The sequence below is a fragment of the Mercenaria mercenaria genome, chromosome 18, assembly GCF_021730395.1.
Source record: "Mercenaria mercenaria strain notata chromosome 18, MADL_Memer_1, whole genome shotgun sequence".
Lineage (NCBI taxonomy): Eukaryota > Metazoa > Mollusca > Bivalvia > Venerida > Veneridae > Mercenaria > Mercenaria mercenaria.
The window spans coordinates 24926833-24950994 of NC_069378.1; the positions used below are offsets into that span (position 1 = coordinate 24926833).

The 24162-nt window shown below is 36.3% G+C and overlaps 1 protein-coding gene across 4 annotated transcripts in view; it reads right to left on the reverse strand.

Moving 5' to 3' along the window:
• Positions 1-11336: 11336 nt before the first annotated feature.
• LOC123538802 (oxysterol-binding protein-related protein 3-like) overlaps positions 11337-24162 on the reverse strand; it is an 81045-nt gene continuing 68219 nt past the window's right edge. For all 4 annotated transcript variants that reach the window (XM_053529383.1, XM_053529385.1, XM_053529382.1 and 1 more), the window contains 9 exons: positions 23304-23479; positions 22705-22779; positions 22005-22142; positions 18834-18897; positions 17711-17789; positions 15899-16034; positions 14650-14800; positions 13299-13548; positions 11337-12897 (listed from right to left, as the gene is read on the reverse strand). In XM_053529383.1, coding sequence (XP_053385358.1) covers positions 12792-12897; positions 13299-13548; positions 14650-14800; positions 15899-16034; positions 17711-17789; positions 18834-18897; positions 22005-22142; positions 22705-22779; positions 23304-23479 — 1175 coding nt within the window. In that variant the 3' untranslated portion in view covers positions 11337-12791. The remainder of the gene's footprint in view (positions 12898-13298; positions 13549-14649; positions 14801-15898; positions 16035-17710; positions 17790-18833; positions 18898-22004; positions 22143-22704; positions 22780-23303; positions 23480-24162) is intronic.

The following is a 24162-nucleotide window of genomic DNA, read 5'->3' on the forward strand; positions in this document are numbered from 1 at the left end:
ACGGAAGCACGCACAGACGACGGACTAAGGGTGATCACAAAAGCTCACCTTGTCACTATGTGACAGGTGAGCTAAAAACATTCTCACCAGAGGTCTACCATGGTTCCCGGGATGAACGTCTCAGGATTTTGATGGACCTCTGATGAATGAGAATGTAACAAGAGCTCGTCGAACACGAAATGCCCCCCTTGATGCATTTAGTAATTGCACAAGGAACAGAAATTATATGCTTACTGTAAACAAAAGTTCTACCATTCTGGTTTAATCTGACCTTGACCTTTAACTTAACAAGAGATTACAAAGTGATCTTGGTGCCATCCACTGAGCCATTTTTGAATATTCCAAATTTCAAGAGTAGCTCAAAGTCAAAATCAAGGTCAAATTTCATTTCGGCACAAAATAATGTGTATGTGGTCCAAATTTGAAAGCTGTGGCTTGAGAAATGTGACAGTAGGTCACTAGTAGTAGATCAATATCAAGGTCAAAGTTCATTTCGGTAGACAGAAATATGGATGTGCTTCAAATTTGGAGGCTATAGCTTGAGAAATGTGGAAGTAGGTAGTAGGTAAAAATCAATGTCAAATTTCAATTAAGAACATAAAAATATGCATGTGGTCCAGATTTGAAGTCTGTACAATCAGAAATGTGAAAGTAGGTCACTAGGTCAATCTCAAGATCAAAGTTCATTTCGGTACACAAAACTATGCATGTGGTCCAAATTTGAAGCCTGTACAATGTACATTCAAAAATGTGAAAGTAGGTCACTAGGTCAATTTCAAGGTCAAATTTTTTTTGGTACACAAACCTATGGATGTGGTCCAAATTTGAAGGCTGTAGCTTGAGAAATGTAAAAGTAGGTCACTAGGTCAAAAACAAGGTCAAATTTCACTTCGGAACACAAAACTATGCATGTGGTCCAAATTTGAAGCCTGTACCTTCAAAAATGTGAAAGTAGGTCACTAGGTCAATGTCAAGGTCAACATTTTTTTCGGTGCACAAAACTATGCACGTGGTCCAAATTTGAAGGCTGTAGCTACAGAAATGTATAAGTAGGTCACTAGGTCAAGGTCAAGGTCAACTCATGTCAAGGTTCATCTTGCAGCTCAAAACCATACATGTGATCAAAATTTAAATGTTGTAGGTTATTGACAAGAAGATTTTAAAAGTTTTTCCCTTTATAAGTCTATATGAACCATGTGACCCCCAGGGTGGGGCCATATTTGACCCTAGGGGGATAATTTGAACAAACTTGGTAGAGAATCACTAGATGATGCTACATTACAAATATCAAAGCCCAAGTCTTTGTGGTTTGAACAAGAAGATTTTCAAAGTTTTTCCCTATATAAGTCTATGTAAACCATGTGACCCCGGGGGCTGGGCCATATTTGACCCTAGGGAGATAATTTGAACAATCATAGTAGAAGCCCACTAGATGATGTCACATACAAAATATCAAAGCCCTAGGCCCTGTGATTTGGACTAGAGGTTTTTCAAAGTTTTTCCATATATAAATCTATATAAACCATGTGACCCCCGGGGTGGGGCCATATTAGACCCCAGGGCATTAATTTGAATCATCTTTGTAGAGGACCACTAGATGATGCTTCATACTAAATATCAAATCCCTAGGCTCTGGTTTTAGACAAGAAGATCAGAAACCGTTTTACCTGTGCCTGGCCAGTATGACCTTGACCTTTGACCTAATGATCTCAAAATCGATAGGTGTCATCTGCTGATCATGACCAACCTAACTATCAATTTTCCTGACACTAGGCCCAAGCATTCTTGAGTTACTACCCGGACACCATTTTACTGTTCCTGGTCAATGTGACCTTGAGCTTTGACATACTGACCTCAAAATCAATAGGGGTCATCTGCTGGTCATGACCAACCTCCCTATCAACTTTTATGACGCTAGGCCTATGCATTCTTGAGTCATCATCCGGAAATCGTTTAACTGTTCAGGGTCACTGTGACCTTGACCTTTAAAATATTGACCTCAAAATCAATAGGGGTCATCTGCTGGTCATGACCAACCTCCCTATCAACTTTCATCATCCTAGGCCCAAGCGTTCTTGAGTTATCATCCTGAAACCGTTTTACTATTCAGGGTCACTGTGACCTTGACCTTTGACATACAGACCTCAAAATCAATAGGGGTCATCTGCTGGTGATGACCAACCTTCCTATCAACTTTCATGATCCTAGGCCCAAGCGTTCTTTAGTTATCATCCGGAAACGGATTGGTCTACATTCCGACCGACCGACAGACCGACCGACATCTGCAAAACAATATACCCCACTTCTTCGAAGGGGGGCATAAAAAAAGAGTGATAGACAGTCGATACTCATAACTACTAAGCGTAATTCAAAATGTATATATAGCTGCTAGTGAAGGAAATTCAGTGGTGGATTGTTCCCTCGCTAAGGGGTTGACCTAACAGCAGGGATGTTGGAAGTGACCTATAAATCTAGGCAGTGGCTAGGGAACTGGAATGGGTTCGCTAGACAGCGAACTTATTCGTCCTGAACCGGTTCTCTAGCAAAAGTACCGTGCATAGAAAATCTAATATGAGCCGCGCCATGAGAAAACCAACATAGTGGCTTTGCGACCAGCATGGATCCAGACCAGCCTGCGCATCCGCGCAGTCTGGTCAGGATCCATGCTGTTCGCTTTCAAAGCCTATTGCTATTAGAGAAACTGTTAGCGAACAGCATGGATCCTGACCAGACTGCGCGGATGCGCAGGCTGGTCTGGATCCATGCTGGTCGCAAAGCCACTATGTTGGTTTTCCCGTGGCACGGCGCATATCACTAAACATCTCATTGTTACGTTACAGACAAGACGAGCCTCCATGCTTACCGCATGAGTCCGTGAAACATCCTTGTCCCTGTTAAAAGTTAACATGGAGGAGAAAAACATTCCATTGCTTGAACAAGGGATAGCATGATCCGTAGGTGAAAACGTACTATTTCCATGTCGTTAGAGGGTTGACCCAACAAAAAGGATGATGGAAGTGACTTAGCAATGTTTTAAAATAACCATCAAGATTGCTACAATGTACATGTATTCATTATTATATAGACTTTGCCTCACGTCGCTGTCTAAGATGTGCATCAGGTTTTGTTTAGCCTGGAAGTATACGAACGAAAGTACATAGTCTTGTTTATACAATCCATAATCCGAGAATGCCTTCATTAAGACAGGGAGGTGATCAATTAATTCAAAGATAGATTTTCACACAAATATTTTCCAACACACTGGCAACATCCTTAAGTTTAATCTTAACAGCAGACGCCACAGGTAAGCACTGCTGCATTGGTTGTCTGATTACAGAATTTGATGCAGCTATTTACTGTGTTCAATATGTGATGGAAACATACGGCTTCTTATGTTAACAACTTTTGTGTTTGTTGGGTTTAAACTCAAGAGAAAATTTTGATACTATTGTGACTCAGTTCAGCTTTTGACAATGCAAGAAGACCCCAAAGTGCCCTCAAGGCATTATTTCGGGGATGGACAGACCGTGACCTGAGTAGAACCACCAGCCTTCAGTAAGCCAGCTCACATGAAGACTTCTACATCCCAAGCAAGGTTTCGAACCCTTATCGATGAGGTGCAAGTGACTCTTAGTCAGCAGCCACGGAGGCCCCTTCATGTGTTGACAAGGTTTTCCCCCAATTTGACCTAGTGACCTACTTTTTGACCTCAAGATGCCCTGTTTCAAACCTGACTGCAGATTACACAAAACTAAACGTGGTCATATGTCGACAACCATGTACTGGGATATATACAGGTGGACAGACGATGATGTCTCCAGATTGTATTTAAGAAAGAAATACGAGGCATATTTTTGTTAGTGCAGTTGTGGAACAACAGAAACACATAAAGACACGAGATATTTTTCTGTAACTTTATTTTGCAATGGATTTTGTGTAAAATACATGTTCTAATGAATAAATAACGGTAACAATATAGTTCATAACTGGTGATAAAAACCAAACCTGACAAACAATGCAAATATACAGCTTATTTTACTGTAGATTGGGTAATTATCGCATCACTTTAATTTTGCCATTAGATATCGACAGCAAATATCTGCCAATAATACCCAATGTACAGTATATTGTGGCAAAAACAATCCCTATGCTAATCAACATTGGCCATTTATGGTGTTATTTCTCCATCAAAGTTAGGTTTTGACTACTTGACCAATGTTTTATCTTTCTTAAAGACCCACCATGACCTAGTAACCTTTTTTTTTCCACCCATAAAAACTTCATCAAAGTCATTCTTATAATACAGGCAATATACGTTTTAGGCCCTTCATGAATAAATGTGTTTTCACAACTTCATCTACAAACTTATTCAATCTCTTTTCAGCATAGATTGAAACATAAAGATGAATCTCTGTCTTACACTGAAGAAACAAACTGTGATTGAAATTTAACTAAATACACTGATTTCTGTTCATATTGCTACAGTAATTCAATAAAATGTTAAGACATTAAACACATTATCTTGGCCTTATATATGCCACTGTCAGTTTGTAACTAAATACTTGTATATCTCATTTTGTTTTCATGCAAATCATGTCTAATTACCATCATGGAAATACAAAAGAATACAGTTGTTTTGTGGTGTGTCTTTAAGAAACGTTATTGGGTCTAAAGTCATTGTGACACAACTTAGGACAAGTTAGTACAGTGAAGACCACTTGTGGGCTAGCAAAAAATGGTGTTGTTACAGAGTTAGTATTACTATCGGTACCCTGCCTAGTGTTATATCCAGAGTTGAAAAAGGGCAGGTGGTTTACCAAAGTGTCTTCTTTCAAAGGAACAATCGATTAAATGTATGCAAGTAATGCAATTTAATCACAAATTATGACTGCAGCAAATTAATCTAATATTGGTCTGTCATCCGCACTCTAAAATTGTCTAACATATATGGTCTATTTTACCTACTTACTAATTGGCCTAAGTTGTGAAAGATAAAATCATGCAGTTACTATTCAGAGACCTAAACTCATTTTAACAGATTAGATCTGTAAAAGGTGATCGTAATAATTATGCAACAGTGGACAGTAAGTTACATTTTTGGAACTTGCGGCCATTGAAATACATGAAAAAACACTTGGCTCTTTCAAAACCTTGTCATACTAAATGTACGGTTGTATTTTTCCAGTCATTAAGCGAAACATAACTGTACATCTAACATATTAGATCGGTAAAAAGTGGTCATAATATGTAACAACAGACCGATCTTACTTTTGGAAACTGTGTGCGACCATTAAAATATATAACCTTGTCATATTAAAGGGACGGTCATATTTTCGAAACATTTATTAACTGAAACTTAACTGTTCACCCAGTAAACTGTCTGCAAAACAACTGGATGGCTTCCTTACATGACGGAGTCAGGCTACATAACAAAAGTGGTGAAGGGAAATTGATTTGAGGTCAATGAATCATCCTATAATAGTAAAATGCAGCAATTATTGAAGTAAGACAGCCTGTGAGAACTTGGAGATATAAGGGTGTTTGTTAAAATATTTGTGAATGTCATTTGATGTAAATTAATATTAACAATAAGGGAAATACAAAACGACAAAAAGGAGGAGTGATACAAAATTATAGCTCATTCATAGAAAAGGATTGGGGAAAAAAATCTCAATTCTATACATTTACCTATTGTGTGAAGACAACAGGTGCCAAACATTTTATAGCCTATATTACAACTCTTCATATACCTAATGACTAAAGAACAGTTGTTAAATAAGCAGAAATCAGATCTATAGATTTCAAAATAGCAGACAACTTTTGTATTCATAATTCTAACATCATATCAGATTTTCTAACTGACCAATCATACAGCTGCATTTTCAAATACATGCCAGCTTCCGCTTGGGTAAAACAAAGCATTTTTACAATGAACATAATTATAGTGAGTAAAAAATAAATATCACACTTATTTTCAGGAATAAAAGTAAGTTTTTTGACAATACATGCAAGAATTTAATACTTTAATTAATTTTAAATTAAAATTTGAGATTTTACACGGGGAGTCTAAGATAATGTCCAGGTAAAATGTAATCATTACTCAAGTGTAATTTATATCATTCCGTACTGTTTTGGACATCTTAAAATTATGAATAGTTCATTTATATTAATACAGCTCATGTTTTCTAATAAATAAATAAAACAAACTGAACTGCTCAAGTCAAGATCGTGACCTACAAACGCAGACTTTTTATGACGCAATCATTTTTACTGAATTTCTGAGCAAAAAACAAAATTGCTATCTTATTAAATTGGTAAAAGCTACTTGAACTGCTACATTTTGATATCTAACTTTATTATATTACATAAAATAATTATTGGGACTAAATTGTGTTTTGTTTAAATGTTATGTAGGTATAAATAAACTACATTTTAGAGATTCTCAGGTTCATGAATGTAACTGCTTTTACAAAAAATAAAGAACAATAAGGAATCAATTTCAGATCTTTTAAAATATCCTTTTTGTAAATGACAGCATCTTAAACACATGTACACAAGAATGTTATTCCACATGAATGTCTCCTCAGGAGCAACAATCGTACAACAAACATATTTCTGTCTTTCCAGAGATGTTCACTCCAGACAGCAACAACATCACAATTTATCCAGGTATTTAAAAATTAATGTGTACAACATAAATATATTACACCTCCAGCTATGTTTAAGCTTCAATATCTGCATACGAATTCCTAGTAAGATATGTTATAACAGATGTACACAAGAATCCATACTAGCTGAATTGTACCAACTATCTGGCTAGACCGTTGATAAAAACCTGGACCCAAAGAGATATACAATGTATTAAGTATAAGGTTATATTTAGTGTCAACAAATCCGCATATGAGCCGTGCCATGGGAAAACCAACAAAGTGGGTATGCGACCAGCATGGATCCAGACCAGCCTGCGCATCCGCGCAGTCTGGTCTGGATCCATGCTGGTCGCATACCCACTATGTTGGTTTTCTCATGGCACGGCTCAATTATATTGAATGTAATTCAAAGTTTTGTGCTTTATATGGGGTCCTCTCAAAATACGTTAAAAACATTTTGCAAGAGGAAGTTATTTGATTCTTTAGATAGGAACTAAGTTAAAAGTGCAACCAGAAACAATATTCAAGGACTAGGAAAAAAAGGTCACAAACAAATACGCTGAAGTTAAGATCTGGTAGTTGTCCCATACATTGTCAGTGACAGCCATGAAGTATCACACTTATGAAAAGCATATGCAAGTATTACCTGTTCAACATTCAAATTTTTTAGCACTTTTTACTCAATAAAATAAGTTAAATACACAGTCATGTAATTAAATACAATACAACTTTATTGTACGTAACTAAAATACTTCATGAAAGCTAATTTTCAATGTTACTTACAGCTTCTAGTCAAAGATATAACAAAACTTAAACAAAGAAGTAATTGTTTGAACTCAAACATTTTGTGACAATTTATATGAGCCGCGCCATGAGAAAACCAACATAGTGGGTATGCGACCAGCAAGGATCCAGACCAGCCTGCGCAGTCTGGTCAGGATCCATGCTGTTCGCTAACAGTTTCTCCAATTCCAATAGGCTTTGAAAGCGAACAGCAGGGGTCCTGACCAGACTGCGCGGATGCGCAGGCTGGTCTGGATCCTTGCTGGTCGCATACCCACTATGTTGGTTTTCTCATGGCACGGCTCATATCACATTTACCATGCATAATATCATCACAATCAGTACAATGCATATACCAAGTTTCATCTAAAATATAAAAATCAATGCCATTATCATGATTATTACTGAGTATAATTCCATCTGCAGAGGTATGATCAGAAAACACGTGCACTGGGTACAGCTCTGAAAACATGCGCATGTAGGACAGATCAGAAAACACGTGCACAGGGTACTGATCTGAAAACATTTGCATGGAGGACAGATCAGAAAACACGTGCACAGGGTACTGATCTGAAAACACGTGCATGTAGGACTGATCAGAAAACAAGTGCACAGGGAACTCATCTGAAAACATTTGCATGGAGGACAGATCAGAAAACACGTGCACAGGGGACTAGTCTGAAAACATTTGCATGTAGGACAGATCAGAAAACACGTGCACAGGGTACTGATCTGAAAACATTTGCATGGAGGACAGATCAGAAAACAAGTGCACAGGGGACTGATCTGAAAACACGTGCATGTAGGACTAATCAGAAAACAAGTGCACAGGGTACTCATCTGAAAACATTTGCATGGAGGTCAGATCAGAAAACACGTGCACAGGGGACTGATCTGAAAACACGTGCATGGAGGTCAGATCAGAAAACAAGTGCACAGGGTACTGATCTGAAAACATTTGCATGGAGGACAGATCAGAAAACACGTGCACAGGGGACTGATCTGAAAACATTTGCATGGAGGACAGATCAGAAAACACGTGCACTGAAAACATTTGCATGGAGGTCAGATCAGAAAACACGTGCACAGGGTACTGATCTGAAAACATTTGCATGGAGGTCAGATCAGAAAACACGTGCACAGGGTACTGATCTGAAAACATTTGCATGGAGGTCAGATCAGAAAACAAGTGCACAGGGTACTGATCTGAAAACATTTGCATGGAGGACAGATCAGAAAACACGTGCACAGGGGACTGATCTGAAAACATTTGCATGGAGGACAGATCAGAAAACACGTGCACAGGGGACTGATCTGAAAACATTTGCATGGAGGACAGATCAGAAAACACATGCTCTGGGTACAGCTCTGAAAACATGCGCATGTAGGACAGATCAGAAAACACGTGCACAGGGTACTGATCTGAAAACATTTGCATGGAGGTCAGATCAGAAAACACATGCACAGGGGACTGGCTAAATCCACCTGAGCTGAATACAACACTGAAGATCAAGGTACTGTTATAATAACCCTACTTTATCTAATATTTATAGCAATTATTCTACATACATCAGCTGTTGAAAGACTAATAATACATTGCCATCTTATAAAAGCATACACTGAGAAAATGTATGCACATAATTAATGTCAGATAAATACAAGAACAATAAATTACAGCTGACAATGTGTTCAAACTATGTCTCTTAGCTACTGTAACACATGACAGTATAGTATTTCTAAACTTCTGAAGAATACGTGTGGAGTCATCACGATATATTCAAAAGGTCTCAAAAATCAAAAATTCAGAAAAAGCATTATGCCTGACTCCAGCCGTACTTGTGATCCTTGGTCATTTGCCATGTATTTCCATGTCTGGATTACTCAGATATATGGACGACTCCAGCATTCTGCTCTTTGTCTTGCAATCAGTGTTGTACTGTATCCTCTTGCAATACTTAGTCTTGCACTGCAAGCTGCAGTCCAGAACATGTTCATTTACATGCAGCAAACATTTTTTATACTTTGCTACTTTTTAATAGGAGACCACGCTCAGAATGCAGCCTTGTCATTGGTCAATTTAAAGACTGGGCACTGGATTGACCAATCAGAAGCTGGAGTTTAATGACTGGTCTTTGCAGCCTTGTCATTGGTCGATATACAGACCGGGCACAGGATCGACCAGTCAGAAGCTTGTTAACACTATTTACGCCTTACATTTATATACTTCTAAATCAATATAATTAAAGGACAACTGTTTTACTTCTTTTAAAACTATTATGTCATGCACATTTCACAATTTAAGTATTATTATTGTAAATTTTACAAAACCAAAAATAGTCTCTATTAGAATGTGGCAGTTATTCACAGGTTAAATACAATACAATTTCTTAAACAGCAAGTCCAGGAAGAAATATTGTAGTATGTGACCTTCAGCCCATGTTTCAGTGTATTTATACAATGTATGGTGAACTACAAATGGTGTAGATATTTAATACAATACCACATATATAACATGTATATATATATACTGCAGGTTAACATAGGTATATTTCTGTAAGCCAGCTACATGTGAAAATAAAGATAGTATTTTCAAAGTTATACTTTGCAGAAAAAAAAAATTGGTACTGTGATAAATTTACAACTGGTGGGGGCTAAAGTGCAGATAGTTACAAAAACTCAGCCATAAGTCAGTAATTAAGGTACAGTCGAACTTCGATAACTCGAACCCAACAGGACCAGCAAAATTTGTTCGAGTAATCAAACAAAATTCATTATACAGGGATTTTCCGGGACCTGACGAGTTCGGGAGAAGGGTGGTGTATGAATTATCAGAGATCGAGTTAATAAAGTTTGACTGTAGTGGTTCTGTAATGACAACTGGCAATTTCCCTGCCATTAGGCATTTTTGTTTTTGCTATTTCTGCAATCTTCAGATGAAATGTAGCTCAACAAGAACACGGCTTTCAGTGAAAACTGGAGAATGCCGAATCGCACAATCATGTAGTATATGAAATATAATGTCATTACATGTCCACTACATTAAAACTGGTATCATATAAGCCTGTGTACAATATGCACCCATGATTTCAGGGTGGACTTAGGGGTAAAAAAGCTGTGCATTTTACACAGGTACCTACAGTATGAGCTATCACAGAGGGATTTTTCAGACTGTGAAAAACAGAACAAGGCTCCAACGACTTTTCCTGCATGACAAACAGTCTTACAGCAATAAACAGCATCATAAAGGTAGTTCTGCATGTTTGATAACTCCATTTATCTGGATAATGCAGAATAAAGCCTGGATTCTGCATACGGAAATGAATATCAATTTATGAATAAATGGCAACCCGTAAGTAATTTCCTTACAAAATTAACATATCAATCCTCCTAAAATTAAAATATGATATCAAAACATCTGACACGTTAAATGTCTTAAAATTAGCATGTAATGGGTGGATCTTTTTGATCGTAGGCAAATATCTCAAAAATGAGCAAACGGGCATATATTTTATTTCACCATATTAAATGCCATATGTTTATTTATGAATGTGTGATGTTTGATTTAATCTACACTGTAGAAAAAAATTCTATTCTGGAAAATGATATCAAAATTGTGATTTTCCCATAGTCTCCCATTATGAAAACTTGTGTGAGGTCCAAATCTTTTAAATCAGTCTAGCAAAAAAAGTCAAACAAATTTATTGAATTTTAGTTGCCAAATTTTCTAAGTACATTCTGAAGTTTTGGGTTTAATCAAACTCTGCATTGTAGAAAAAAAAATGACCCAAACGTCCAGAACTACCTTTAAGTTCCTTAAGATTTAACTGTTGGAACATCAATTTCTCACATGATTTCAACTATATAACTCAAGTGATTAATGTAAGATGAAAATAAACAAATAAATAAAAAGGGGACTATAATTTTAAGCCTTACAACTCCCATAGCCCTGTTGCCATTTCTATATAAAACAACAAAATACTTTAACCATGTAATGATAAGAGTTAAAATAAAATGTAGCAAAGAAATTGCTAATTAATTTTCACGAACATTTTTTCTGCCTATGAATCACTACTGTTCCAATGTAACAGTCTGCAAAACCATTAAAATGTGTCAAAAAAGCACCAAAATATTCTGTTTTTGACTCAAGAGATTAAAAATTGCAGTTTATAGAGAAACGCCTTTTCCTACTGAAAGATCAAAATTTCTTCTTTCTTTACGTATTATAGATCAAGTCAATTGGACCAATGTGTACTATACTTAAAATGATGTCAATGTCAAAGCTTTACCATAGTAGCGAAATATCAAATTAATGTAATGGCTTTTTATTTCACTCCAACAACATCATATATGTGATAAAGCTAAATTCTTTTTTTATGTGTGACTTGTGCTTTTTTGAGTTTTCAAGCTGTTACATTGACTAAGAGTGTACTTCTAAGTTCCTGACATGAACTGAATCACTTTAAAATTTCTGTCTATTGTAATTACTGATGAAAGCATTTTCAAAAATATGAAAACTTTGACATAAATCTGGAGGCGTGCATCTTTAACCTTTAGCCTGCTAAACTTCTAAAATGGTCTGGTCCATCATTGAATTTGGGCAATACCATTTATTATTCAAAGGGTGTTCACTGAAAATTTACTGACTGAATAGCGAACAGTGCACAGATGTGCAGGCTGATCTTGGTCTGCACTGGTCGCAAAGGCAGAATCACTTGCCACAGGCTAAAGGTTAATGACGTCAATTTCATTCTTGATTTCGCGATAAAACAAACAATGAGATAGATGGTTCTACACCACTAAAAAGTGTTATCAATAATTTGTACATGTATTCATCCAAACTGTTTTAATTATTGCTATTTCATAACAGAAAATCAGTTTTAAAATCCACATTGGAAACAGAAGCCATTGTATTAAATATTATTGTTTTAAAAATTATAGTACATAAATATCAGGCTAAGTTGCAAAATATAAATATCTTAATTGCTTCTTATTATATTATGACCCCCAAAAGAGTTACCTGATTTGCCAAGGAAAGAAAAAAACACTACAAAATTCTTAGATCATCTATAATTAATAGAATCTGCATTAAATATCCTGTATAGGTAAGTAGCAATGCAGATTATACAGTTTTCAAGGTTATACAACAAAATTTGAAAACCAGTCTCAAAATACAGACTTGTCGTTGGTCAATGTCATGATTGAGCTCAAAATCAACCAGTCAGTTGCTAGAACTTTGAGACTGGTCTCCTAACTCAGTTTTATAACCATTGGTCCAGCTGTAGAGATAATTTTACAGAACACCTTATAGTACATTATTTAACCTAATATTATCTAGGCACTATATGAACACAAGTTTGATCACCAGATCTTTGGTAGAGTCATTTTCATAAACCCTGGCTCCTTTCGACACTCCCAGTATCTGTTGTCATAAGAATAGTATTCTTTTCCTTTCACAATGTCTTTCCTGCAAAAAAGAAAGATTTAAGTTAAATTAAAAATTTTTGAGTGGCTGATATTTCAATCAACACACAATAACCTCCTTTAATTGCAACAAATTTCTGTTGCTGTTGTTAATTTCAGTAACAGGTTTTTCAAGTCCAGAATCCGTCCAGTGGTTATGGAGGAAGTCATTCAACAACGGACAACAGATACAGCATGATCTCAATAGCTCACCATGAGCTCAGCTGAGCTAAAAATAGATCATATGTATGAATTAGTCCCTAATCAAGGTTTAAATTAATGTTTTGAGGGACATAAAATATAAAGCCAGTGGTCTAAACACAAAGGAGGCCCTTTCTAATATAACACAAACTAGACTGAAAGTTGAGCGACTCTTAAAATCACAGAAAAAAATATCAGTCTTACTTAAACCATATAGGCCGATACTCCTCTTTTGCTGCCTCCCTCTTCTTTCTCCGTTCTCTCTGCAAGCCCTCCACCCTCGACTTCTCATGCTCTGCCTCACTTATTTTCCCCTCTTCCAACAATCTCTGGTCTGGTCTAAATCTAGAATCTGTTGGCGCAAGAACTGAAGCCTCGTCAGGTAAAGTCTCGTTCAGTTCCATAGCAAATCGTGAAAAGCCGTAGTACATCTCGTAGTCTTCAGGCATTGTACCTGAAAAACAGTGACAGGAAAAATGAAATGATAATCTTTCCTTTTGTCTGTGTCAATAAACAGCAACAACATGCCAACCCTGATTAGAAAAGCTTTGAATATTGATGTGTTTAGAATCACAATGTTACTAAAGGGTATTCTGTTAAATCCTTACTTTACTAAATTTCTATAATGAACTTGTCCATCTTCCAGTTTGGACAGTACTATTAACTGTTAAAAGGGGTGCTTACCAAAAAGATACTGACAGAATAGCAAACAGTGCAGATCATGATCAGACTGCACAGATGTGCAGGCTGATCATGATCTACACTGGTCGCAAAGGCAGAATCAGTCGTGTCCAGCATGATAAGATTAAATCATTTCCACAGCTGAATCAAAGGTATCCGTCACCATCCAAGGTGCCACCAACATGCTGGTCATGGGTATATCTAACTTTGCTACTGGAAGAGGACCTCAAGTACCAATAACTATAGTTTCGTTAGGAGCATTATTAAAGGACCAGGCTAAATTTAAACAAGAGCTGTCTGTAAGACAGCCAATCTCGACTATTCAAATTGTTGTCCCAGCAGCAGTGATAAAATGTTAAAATATCTATAGAATTTCAATCAAGTATCTGCATTAGTTTTCAAGTTTTTTAAAGTCCAAAAGAGGACATTATTTTGCAAAATACATATCAGAGTTATGAGACTTGTTGCTATGACCTAAATTTATAAACCTGAAGAAGTAAGTGAAGTTTCAAATCAACATCTGCATTAGTTTTTGAGATAGTAATTTGCATGCAAAACTTTAAACAGGATTTTCTAAGTGCAAAAGGAGGCATAATTTCGCCAAAATTCATGTCAGAGTTATGAAACTTGATCATGTGAGGTTGGTTATTGATCTAGAAAAAGAAAAACTAAATTTCAAAGCCTTTGAATGATAGCTTTACATACTTGCATGTTAAACTTTAACCAGGATGTGACGCCGATGCCAGGGGGAGTAGAATAGCTCGGACTATTCTTCGAATAGTTGAGCTAAAAATATCAGTATAGGAAATAAGGAAATGATTAAAAGCCTTGGCTATGATCCTGTGTATCATTTATTTCACCTTCAGTCACCTACCTGGCCTCCATATACACCTAGCTGAGGGGGCGTGGCCACAGTACAGGGCCTCATTCCATCTACCAAACAGATTGTGAACAACTTTTCCTTCAGGGTTGAGGATAGTGCCATAAACCTCATGTCTCTTATCAGACTGGTAGTAGTGACTCGCCTGTAGAACAAATCATCAATGTATTACTGAATGGTATAGATCAAATTTATGCATCGAGGTGTCTGTACTTTTAGCTCATAACAATACTGCAGTAAATGCTGAGGATAGCGGATAAGTCACGCCTCACTAACTGTCATTGAATTATAGTAGTGACTTGCCTATAGAACAAAATTAATCATAAACATAGACACTCCTATAAAACAAATCATCTACATATTACTGAATGGTAGTAGTGACTTGCCTATAGAACAAATCATCAACATATTATTGAATTGTAGTAGTGCCTTGCCTATTGAACAAATCATAAACGCATTACAGAATGGTAGTAGTGACTTGCCTATAGAACAAACCATCAACGTATTACTGAATGGTAGTAGTGACTTGCCTATAGAACAAATCATCAACATATTACTGAAAGGTAGTAGTGACTTGCCTATAGAACAAATCATCAACTTTTTATTGTCAGTCCTGATCAGTATATGTTAGATGAACAATGTATGATTTACAGGGATACATAGTCAGAATTGTGGATGAAAAATTGAAACTATTTCAATTACTGTGGAGTCCAAGTTTCTTATATTTCAGACATGCTTTAATTAAAATTGATTGATTATTTATTACTTTTGACGATATAAGTGTTCTATTTCCTTATTTTGCTAACTGGTTGATTATATTATATATCTTTGTGCATAGTATAAGTCTCTCCTAGTTCTGAATTTGAGGATTCTATGTGTTATAAAACCTGTTACAAAGCAGATGAGAATTTCTCACATTAACCCTTAGCCTGCTGCAGGCGAATTTAACAGCCTTTGCAAACAGCTTGGAACCAGATCAGACGCTGATTAAATCGGCGTCTGATCAGGTTCCAAGCTGTTTGCTACTCTGACAATATTTCTTCCAATTTTGGAGCAAATTGAATGAACTTTACAATTTTAGCAGACGACATTTCCAGCAGACGACAATTTATCTAGCATGCTAAAGGTTAATGAGCAATTCTACTGAATGATAAAAAAAATGTTTACATTAATTTATTAAACAGTGTAACTGTATATCTGCATGCCTTTTTCTAAATATCTGTTACATGTACATGTACTTTACCTTTGTGAATGTCAGTTTACACACAATATTTCCATTTGTAATGGTCATTTCTCCGAACTGGTCAACCCAGCGCTGACCTCCCAGTATATTATGGACACAGGTCGTCACTTTATTCCATCTGTAATGATCTTTAAATCTGCAAGGAAGAAAATTGTTAACATGAATTCCTTTTGTTTGAAAACAAAAATGTACGGACTGAGCTCTATTCTATAGAAATTTATATATCAGTATATACTTAAGGTAGTTCTTCACATTTGATAAACTGGAAGTAATGGCATAATGTCATTTATCCGGATAGCTTAGAATAAATCCCGACTTGGCAAACGGAAACGAAAATCATTTTATGAAATAATGTCAACACATGAATAAATTTATTAAACTGACAACGTTTCTATCTTTCTAGAGATAAAGTATGATATTAAAAAGTTTAACCTGTTAAATAAAGCCAAATAATATTATATAAATATCATATGGCAGCATGTGTGACATTGATATTGTCAACCCGAGAGCAGAATGTCATATTATTGCCTCCCTTGTACACATATAGTAGTGACGTCACTATTTAATGTGTACACAGGCAATTACCACGCTAAAGATGAAACTGTTAAATTAAATGAATTAAAAACATTTTAAAACATTTTATGTACTGAATTTTGTTCGGTATAATGAAATAAATATCACTGGTATTGTCAACCCTCGCCTCGGGTGACATTCTGCCCTCGGGTTGACAATATCAATGTCACGCATGCTGCCATATGATATTTATATAATGTGCAGATGTCTTTAATCATGGGCAAATATCTCAGAAATAAGCACAAGGCCTTTATACATTTCATTTCACCATATTATAGACAATATGATTATATTAATGACTATCAGAAATTTCATTAAAATCTACATAGTAGCAAACTCTATTAGTGAAAAGGTCATAGATTTTGTGATTTTCCCATAGACTCCCATTGTGAAAACTTGTTTGCGGTCTGAATTTCTCAAATCTGTCTAGCAAAAAATCAAACACATGACCCCATCTTTTTTATTTTATGAATTTTCTAAGTATATTCTAAAGTTTTGAAAAATCAGTATTTATTGAAATTCTATGGTGTAGAAAAAACTGTGATCCAAATGTGTAGAACCACCTTATTAATTCTTAACACCAGTACTAATTCTTCACAAGCTTCTATAATTTCAGCTAGTGTTGCCATAAAGTGTCTTTTTCTCTGGAAAAATTTCCAGGACTTCAGGTACTTTTTTTTTTTTACTTTTCAAGGATTATTTTTCTTGAAACCATGTCTGGAATCTTAGTCTGAGCAACTTTTATAAATTACTTCCAAAACTGGATGCTGTAATACAAAAATTGCAATCGGTGTAAACTGTGATAAAACACCATCATAGTAACCATAACCTAGGCACACCAGGATTGGCAAGTAAATGAATAGCACAAGTTCTTTCCAACACTTTTTGTTTTTTCCTTTTTTCCTATTATTCTCTATTTTGTGTTTATTCTTCAACTAAAGAAAAGATTTCGCCTACAAATCATCATAACGTTGAATTCTATATCTGACTTAGAACATCAATGAATGTGGGCTCTGGGTTCAAAGTTATAAATCCAAGTTTGCCGAGCAGTCGCAAAACTCCTACTTCTGATTGGCTATTTCTGTGCACAATCTTGAAATTGACCAAAGATAAGGATTCATTCAAAACCTTCAACCCTGGTTTGTCTTATGGCAAAGACTCCAGACTGTATAAAATATTATTCAATCTGTGATCACAACTTAAACTAAACAAAAGATGAAAGTGGATAAAGAAACTTACTTTGGCAAAACAACATTTACAACACCAAGTGGCTGTATCTCCATAGACTTGCCCCAAAACTTTGTCTTTATTTGCACATCTGAAATAAAACAAAACTTTGTGTATCAATACTGTTTTTATCTGTATATCTGAAACACAACAAAACTTTATCTTCTGTAATAAAGCAAGAGGTGTAAGTAAAACAAGTATGTCCCCACTGATGGGTTGTCCCATTTTCAGTCTCACAATCACTTTGACCTTGACCTTTGACCTACTAACCCCCAAAACGTTAGGGGTCATCTACTTCATAAGCCCAATCAAACTATCAAGTTTGAAGATACTGAGACAAAGTGTTGTCAAGTTACTGAGCGGAAACAGTTTTCAAGGTTCAGGCCCCTGTGACCTTTGACTTAATGACCACTCCAAAATACAACAACATGGGACCAGTAATTATTTTATTAAGCAAAATCATGCTATCAAGTTTGAAGGTTCTGGGTCAAGTGATTCTAAGTTAACATGGAACAATAGTTTACAATGTTCAGGTCCCTGTGACCTTGACCTTTGAACTATTCACATCAAAAACATTAAAGGTCATCTACTTCATAAGCCCAAATCGTGCTATCAATTTTGATTGTTTTGAGTCAAGTGGTTCTCAAGTTAATGAAAAAGAAACTGTTTTCAAGGTTAAAGTCCATGTGACCTTGACCTTTGATCCCTAAAATGTTAGGGGTCATCTACCTCATAAGCCTAATCATGCTACCAAGTCTGAATGTTCTGGTTATGGTGGTTCTCAAGTTAGAGAGTGGAAACCATTCGCTCTACTGACAGACGGACCGACATGTGCAAAGCAATATACATCCACTCCTTTTTTACACTTTTAAAGAACCTCAATCCCAGTTAAGGGAGTCCATGATGCTGTTGTTTGCAGGTTGGTCTAAAATACTAGGAATCCTGGTTCATTTCACATTCGCGGCTGATAACTAGTGTTCAGTGCTAGGAATTTTACTTAAACTGGCACTGTTTTTAGCAGTATCTGCCAATGGCTAAATAAGAAATGAGTTATTTCATCCATTCAAGGCGGGAACATTCATCTATTTCCTACAAAAAAAAAAAAAACCTTTGTATTTTATGGATTTAAACCTACCTTGCCACAACTTGAAATGTTTAGAATCACAGTAGCATGCTGATATTGGTGGATGATGGCTCACCTAAGGACAGAGTAAAACTTCTTGTTAGTGTCTGAACATTATTTCTGTAAAACCTTGTATCAAATGCATAATGCTGCACAAATCTGGTAGGAAAATTGGTTTTTATCTCTCATTTGTTGAATTTAAAATATTTGACCAACAGGTAAGATGTTTACATTACACTGAACATTTCTACATGATCTACTCAAATACATAATTATGACTTTGTAAATTACACTGTATTAAAAGAAATGACAGAATGAAACCATGGAACGTCTCATTAGATTCACTCTTTACCTATGACAAAAGTCAAATTCAAAACAATTATTCATGAAATGAGCCGCACCATGAGAAAACCAACACAGTGTATTTGCGACCAGCATGGACCCAGACCAGCCTGCGCTTCTACGCAGTCTGGTCAGGATCTGAGCTGTTCACTTTCAAAGCCTAATGCAATTAGATGCGGATGCCCAGGCTGGTCTGGATCCATGCTGGTCACAAATGTGGGTTTTTCCATGGTGCGGCTCAAATATTTATTTCTTTGATTATCAACTGCCTTGATAGCTTTAGATTTCATATTTCACAAGTTTGTACACCTACTTTTCCCATAAACTTTGTTCTTAACCAATCAAAGAACCCTTTATAATGGTGTACAAATGAATCTGACACGAGATACAACCTTTACAGGACTGCTAAGTTCAAGCTGTATACTGGAGGTTTTCTTGTACTCTATATCTTGACAGAAGGTCAATAGCATATACATATTTCAAGAGTTTCAAAGGGGTAAGTAATACAACTACTCATAATGTTCAAGGTGTGACAGTGTAATACCCCTATCTGATCTGAATGTGACAGTGTAATACACATATCTGTTCAGAATGTGACAGTGTAATACACATATCTGTTCAGAATGTGACAGTGTAATTCACATACCTGTTCAGAATGTGACAGTGTAACACACATACCTGTTCAGAATGTGACAGTGTAACACACATACCTGTTCAGAATATGACAGTGTAACACACATACCTGTTCAGAATGTGACAGTGTAACACACAAACCTGTTCAGAATGTGACAGTGTAATACACATACCTGTTCAGAATTGACAGTGTAACACAAATACCTGTTCAGAATGTGACAGTGTAATAATCAAACCTGTTTATGATGTGACAGTGTAACACACATACCTGTTCAGAATGTGACAGTGTAACACACATACCTGTTCAGAATGTGACAGTGTAACACACACACCTGTTCAGAATGTGACAGTGTAACACACATACCTGTTCAGAATGTGACAGTGTAACACACATACCTGTTCAGAATGTGACAGTGTAATACACATACCTGTTCAGAATTGACAGTGTAACACAAATACCTGTTCAGAATGTGACAGTGTAATACACATACCTGTTCAGACTGTGACAGTGTAATACACACACCTGTTCTGAATGTGACAGTGTAATACACATACCTGTTCAGAATGTGAGTGTAATACACATACCTGTTCAGAATGTGACAGTGTAATACACATACCTGTTCAGAATGTGACAGTGAAATACACATACCTGTTCAGAATGTGACAGTGTAACACACATACCTGTTCAGAATGTGACAGTGTAACACACATACCTGTTCAGAATGTGACAGTGTAATACACATACCTGTTCAGAATGTGAGTGTAATAATCAAACCTGTTTATGATGTGACAGTGTAATACACATACCTGTTCAGAATGTGACAGTGTAATACACATATCTGTTCAGAATGTGACAGTGTAATACACATACCTGTTCAGAATGTGAGTGTAATAATCAAACCTGTTTATGATGTGACAGTGTAATACACATACCTGTTCAGAATGTGACAGTGTAATACACATACCTGTTCAGACTGTGACAGTGTAATACACATACCTGTTCAGAATGTGACAGTGTAATACACATACCTGTTCAGAATGTGACAGTGTAATACACATACCTGTTCAGACTGTGACAGTGTAATACACACACCTGTTTATGATGTGACAGTGTAATACACATACCTGTTCAGACTGTGACAGTGTAATACACATACCTGTTCAGACTGTGAGTGTAATAATCAAACCTGTTTATGATGTGACAGTGTAATACCTCTATCTATTCAGAATATGAGTGATATACTTGTTGGTTCAGAATATGTGAGTGTAATACCCGCATCAATACTGTTCAGAATGTGAAAGTGTTATAATGGCACCTGTTCAGTATGTGAAAGTTTAATACCCATACCAGTTCAGAATGTGAGAGTGTACCACTCAATACATACAATGTACCTGTTAAGAATGTGAGACCATTTCTATATGTGGGAGTGTAATACCTGAACCTGTTCAGGATGTACAAAATGTGACAATGTAATATCTGTACCTATTCATAATCTGAGAGCGTAATACATACCTATTCAGAATGTGACAGTGAAGTATCTGTACCTCTTTAGTATGTAAGAGTGTAATACCCATACCTGTGAGAGTTTAATAGTTGTACCAGTTCAGAATGTGAGAGTTTAATAGTTGTGCCTGTTCAGAATGTGAGAGTGTAATACATGTACCTGTTCAGAATGTGAGAGTGTAATACATGTACCTGTTCAGAATGTGAGAGTTTAATAGTTGTGCCTGTTAAGAATGTGAGAGTGTAATACATGTACCTGTTCAGAATGTGAGAGTGTAATACATGTACCTGTTCAGAATGTGAGAGTGTAATACATGTACCTGTTCAGAATGTGAGAGTGTAATACATGTACCTGTTCAGAATGTGAGAGTGTAATACATGTACCTGTTCAGAATGTGAGAGTGTAATACCTATACCAGTTCAGAATGTGAGAGTGTAATACATGTACCTGTTCAGAATGTGAGAGTGTAATACATGTACCTGTTCAGAATGTGAGAGTTTAATAGTTGTACCTGTTCAGAATAAGAGAGTTTAATAGTTGTACCTGTTCAGAATGTGAGAGTTTAATAGTTGTACCTGTTCAGAATGTGAGAGTTTAATAGTTGTACCTGTTCAGAATGTGAGAGTTTAATAGTTGTGCCTGTTCAGAATGTGACAGTGTAATACCTATACCAGTTCAGAATGTGAGAGTGTAATACATGTACCTGTTCAGAGACAAATCTCCAGCCTCGATCTTCTCGTATGTTTTCGTAGGTTTCACCAAGTAGAGGATTGAAGGGTTTATGGCCCACCCTGTAACACGAGCTTGCATAGCTACTCACTGCAAAGGCTGCTATATAGATCTGAAAGAAAAAAAGAAGTAACTGAATGCTGGGTTTAACATTACACCAACACAATCATAGGTCATATGGCAACTACCCAGCTTTAGATGATGGAGGAAGACACCAAGTGTCCCTCCATGCTTAATTTCATCACAAGGGGGCACCTGAGTAGAACCAGTGACTGGATGGCTTCCTAACATGAAGATTTCAAAGCCCCCAAGCGAGGCTCGAACCCACATTGGTGCGGGGAAAGTGATTAGATGGCAACCTTAACTACTCAGCCACGGAGGCCTCTATTTGGCAACTGCAAAAATATAACATTTTTTTTTTAATCTAAACAGAAATCTATGCCATTTTGGAAGTATATTCATGGAAATTCTGTTTTCCAAAAGTTATAAAAACACTTCTTATTGTCTGTTTCATATTTCAGGAAACAGTTAAGTTTTTCTCTCATTATCATATTATTTTGCATTACATGAAATAGCCTACCATCTATGTTTCACATTACCCATACATACAACAGTAAGAACTTACAGACCTCTCAGGTTTTCATGTCATCATAAAACAGGTAAAGTGTACTCACCATTCTCTCATAAGGATCGTTGTATTCAGTGGCTTTATCAATCAGATCACTGTATTCAAGTTCTTCACAAAGACGCTGAAATAAGAGTCAGACAGGAGCTGAGAAACAATACACTTGATTATTTGAAAATGTTTACCAAGATATTATAATTTAAAGTAAGTTTTTTCTTGTTGTTTTTGTTGTCTTTAACATTATTTCATCACAAACGGGCACCTGGGTAGAACAACCAGCCTTCTGTAAGCCAGCTGTATGGCTTCCGCACATGAAGAATTCAGCATCCCAAACAAGACCCATATCGGTGAGGGGTAAGTGATTGTAAGACAGCGACCTAAACCACTCAGCCAAGGAGGCCCCTCTAACTAAGTTTGAGAGTAAATGGGTGTGAGGATATGTAATCTCTGAAACAATATAATGCGGATATTGATGTGAAAGAACTATTTTTAGTTTGATTCAAAACCGCTTAGTAATAACTGAGGTAGTGAAAGTGCAAACAAAACTTTTAACGATGGTGTTGAAGCGAACACCAGGGCGAGTGAGACAGTTCTCTGTACACTTTGTATAGCTGAGTAAAAAAGCAAAAAAAATCCCAATAGGCTTACCTGTAGCATGCTTAAAGGTTCATTCAATGTTACAGGCATTGAGATTTTTGTCAGATCTTTGCCAATATTTCGGAAAAGTAAATTCCACAATGACACATCACCCTTGTCTGGTTTAGGAACAGGAAGTTTCGATCGGCGACCAGTCTGGAATTTTGTCAGGATGTTGTCTTCTGATGCTGAAATGGGAAGATATTTGTGTATTTCTTTCATAATTCTACAGTATATATTTAAAATCTTACAATGAAATAATATTAGAGGGTGAATATTCCTTGTGGATTTCATGGTTTTGCTAAACCATGAAATTAAAACCAAATCAACGAATAAAATTTCAATGAATTATATTTTTAAACGCAAAACCTTGAATTACTGTCTCTCCAGAATCCATAAAATAGTTTGCCAACAAATTAAAATAATTACACATTGCCTTACCATATATATGAAATATCAATGTAAAAAAGATAAGATAATTACTTAGATTCATACATTATACAGACAAACTTTGTTCTCATGACCTCAAAAGAAAATATGTTTAAATTACAGACAACTAGAGGACAAGGTAAATTTTTAGTTACTATGCCAGGTAACATCTTATATCATTAAACTTGAAAAATGAGCCGTGCCATGGGAAAACCAACATAGTGGGTTTGCGACCAGCATGGATCCAGACCAGCCTGCGCATCCGCGCAGTCTGGTCAGGATCCATGCTGTTCGCTAATAGTTTCTCCAATTCCAATAGGCTTAAAAGCGAACAGCATGGATCCTGACCAGACTGCGCGGATGCGCAGGCTGGTCTGGATCCATGCTGGTCGCAAACCCACTATGTTGGTTTTCCCATGGCACGGCTCAAATTAAGACTGAG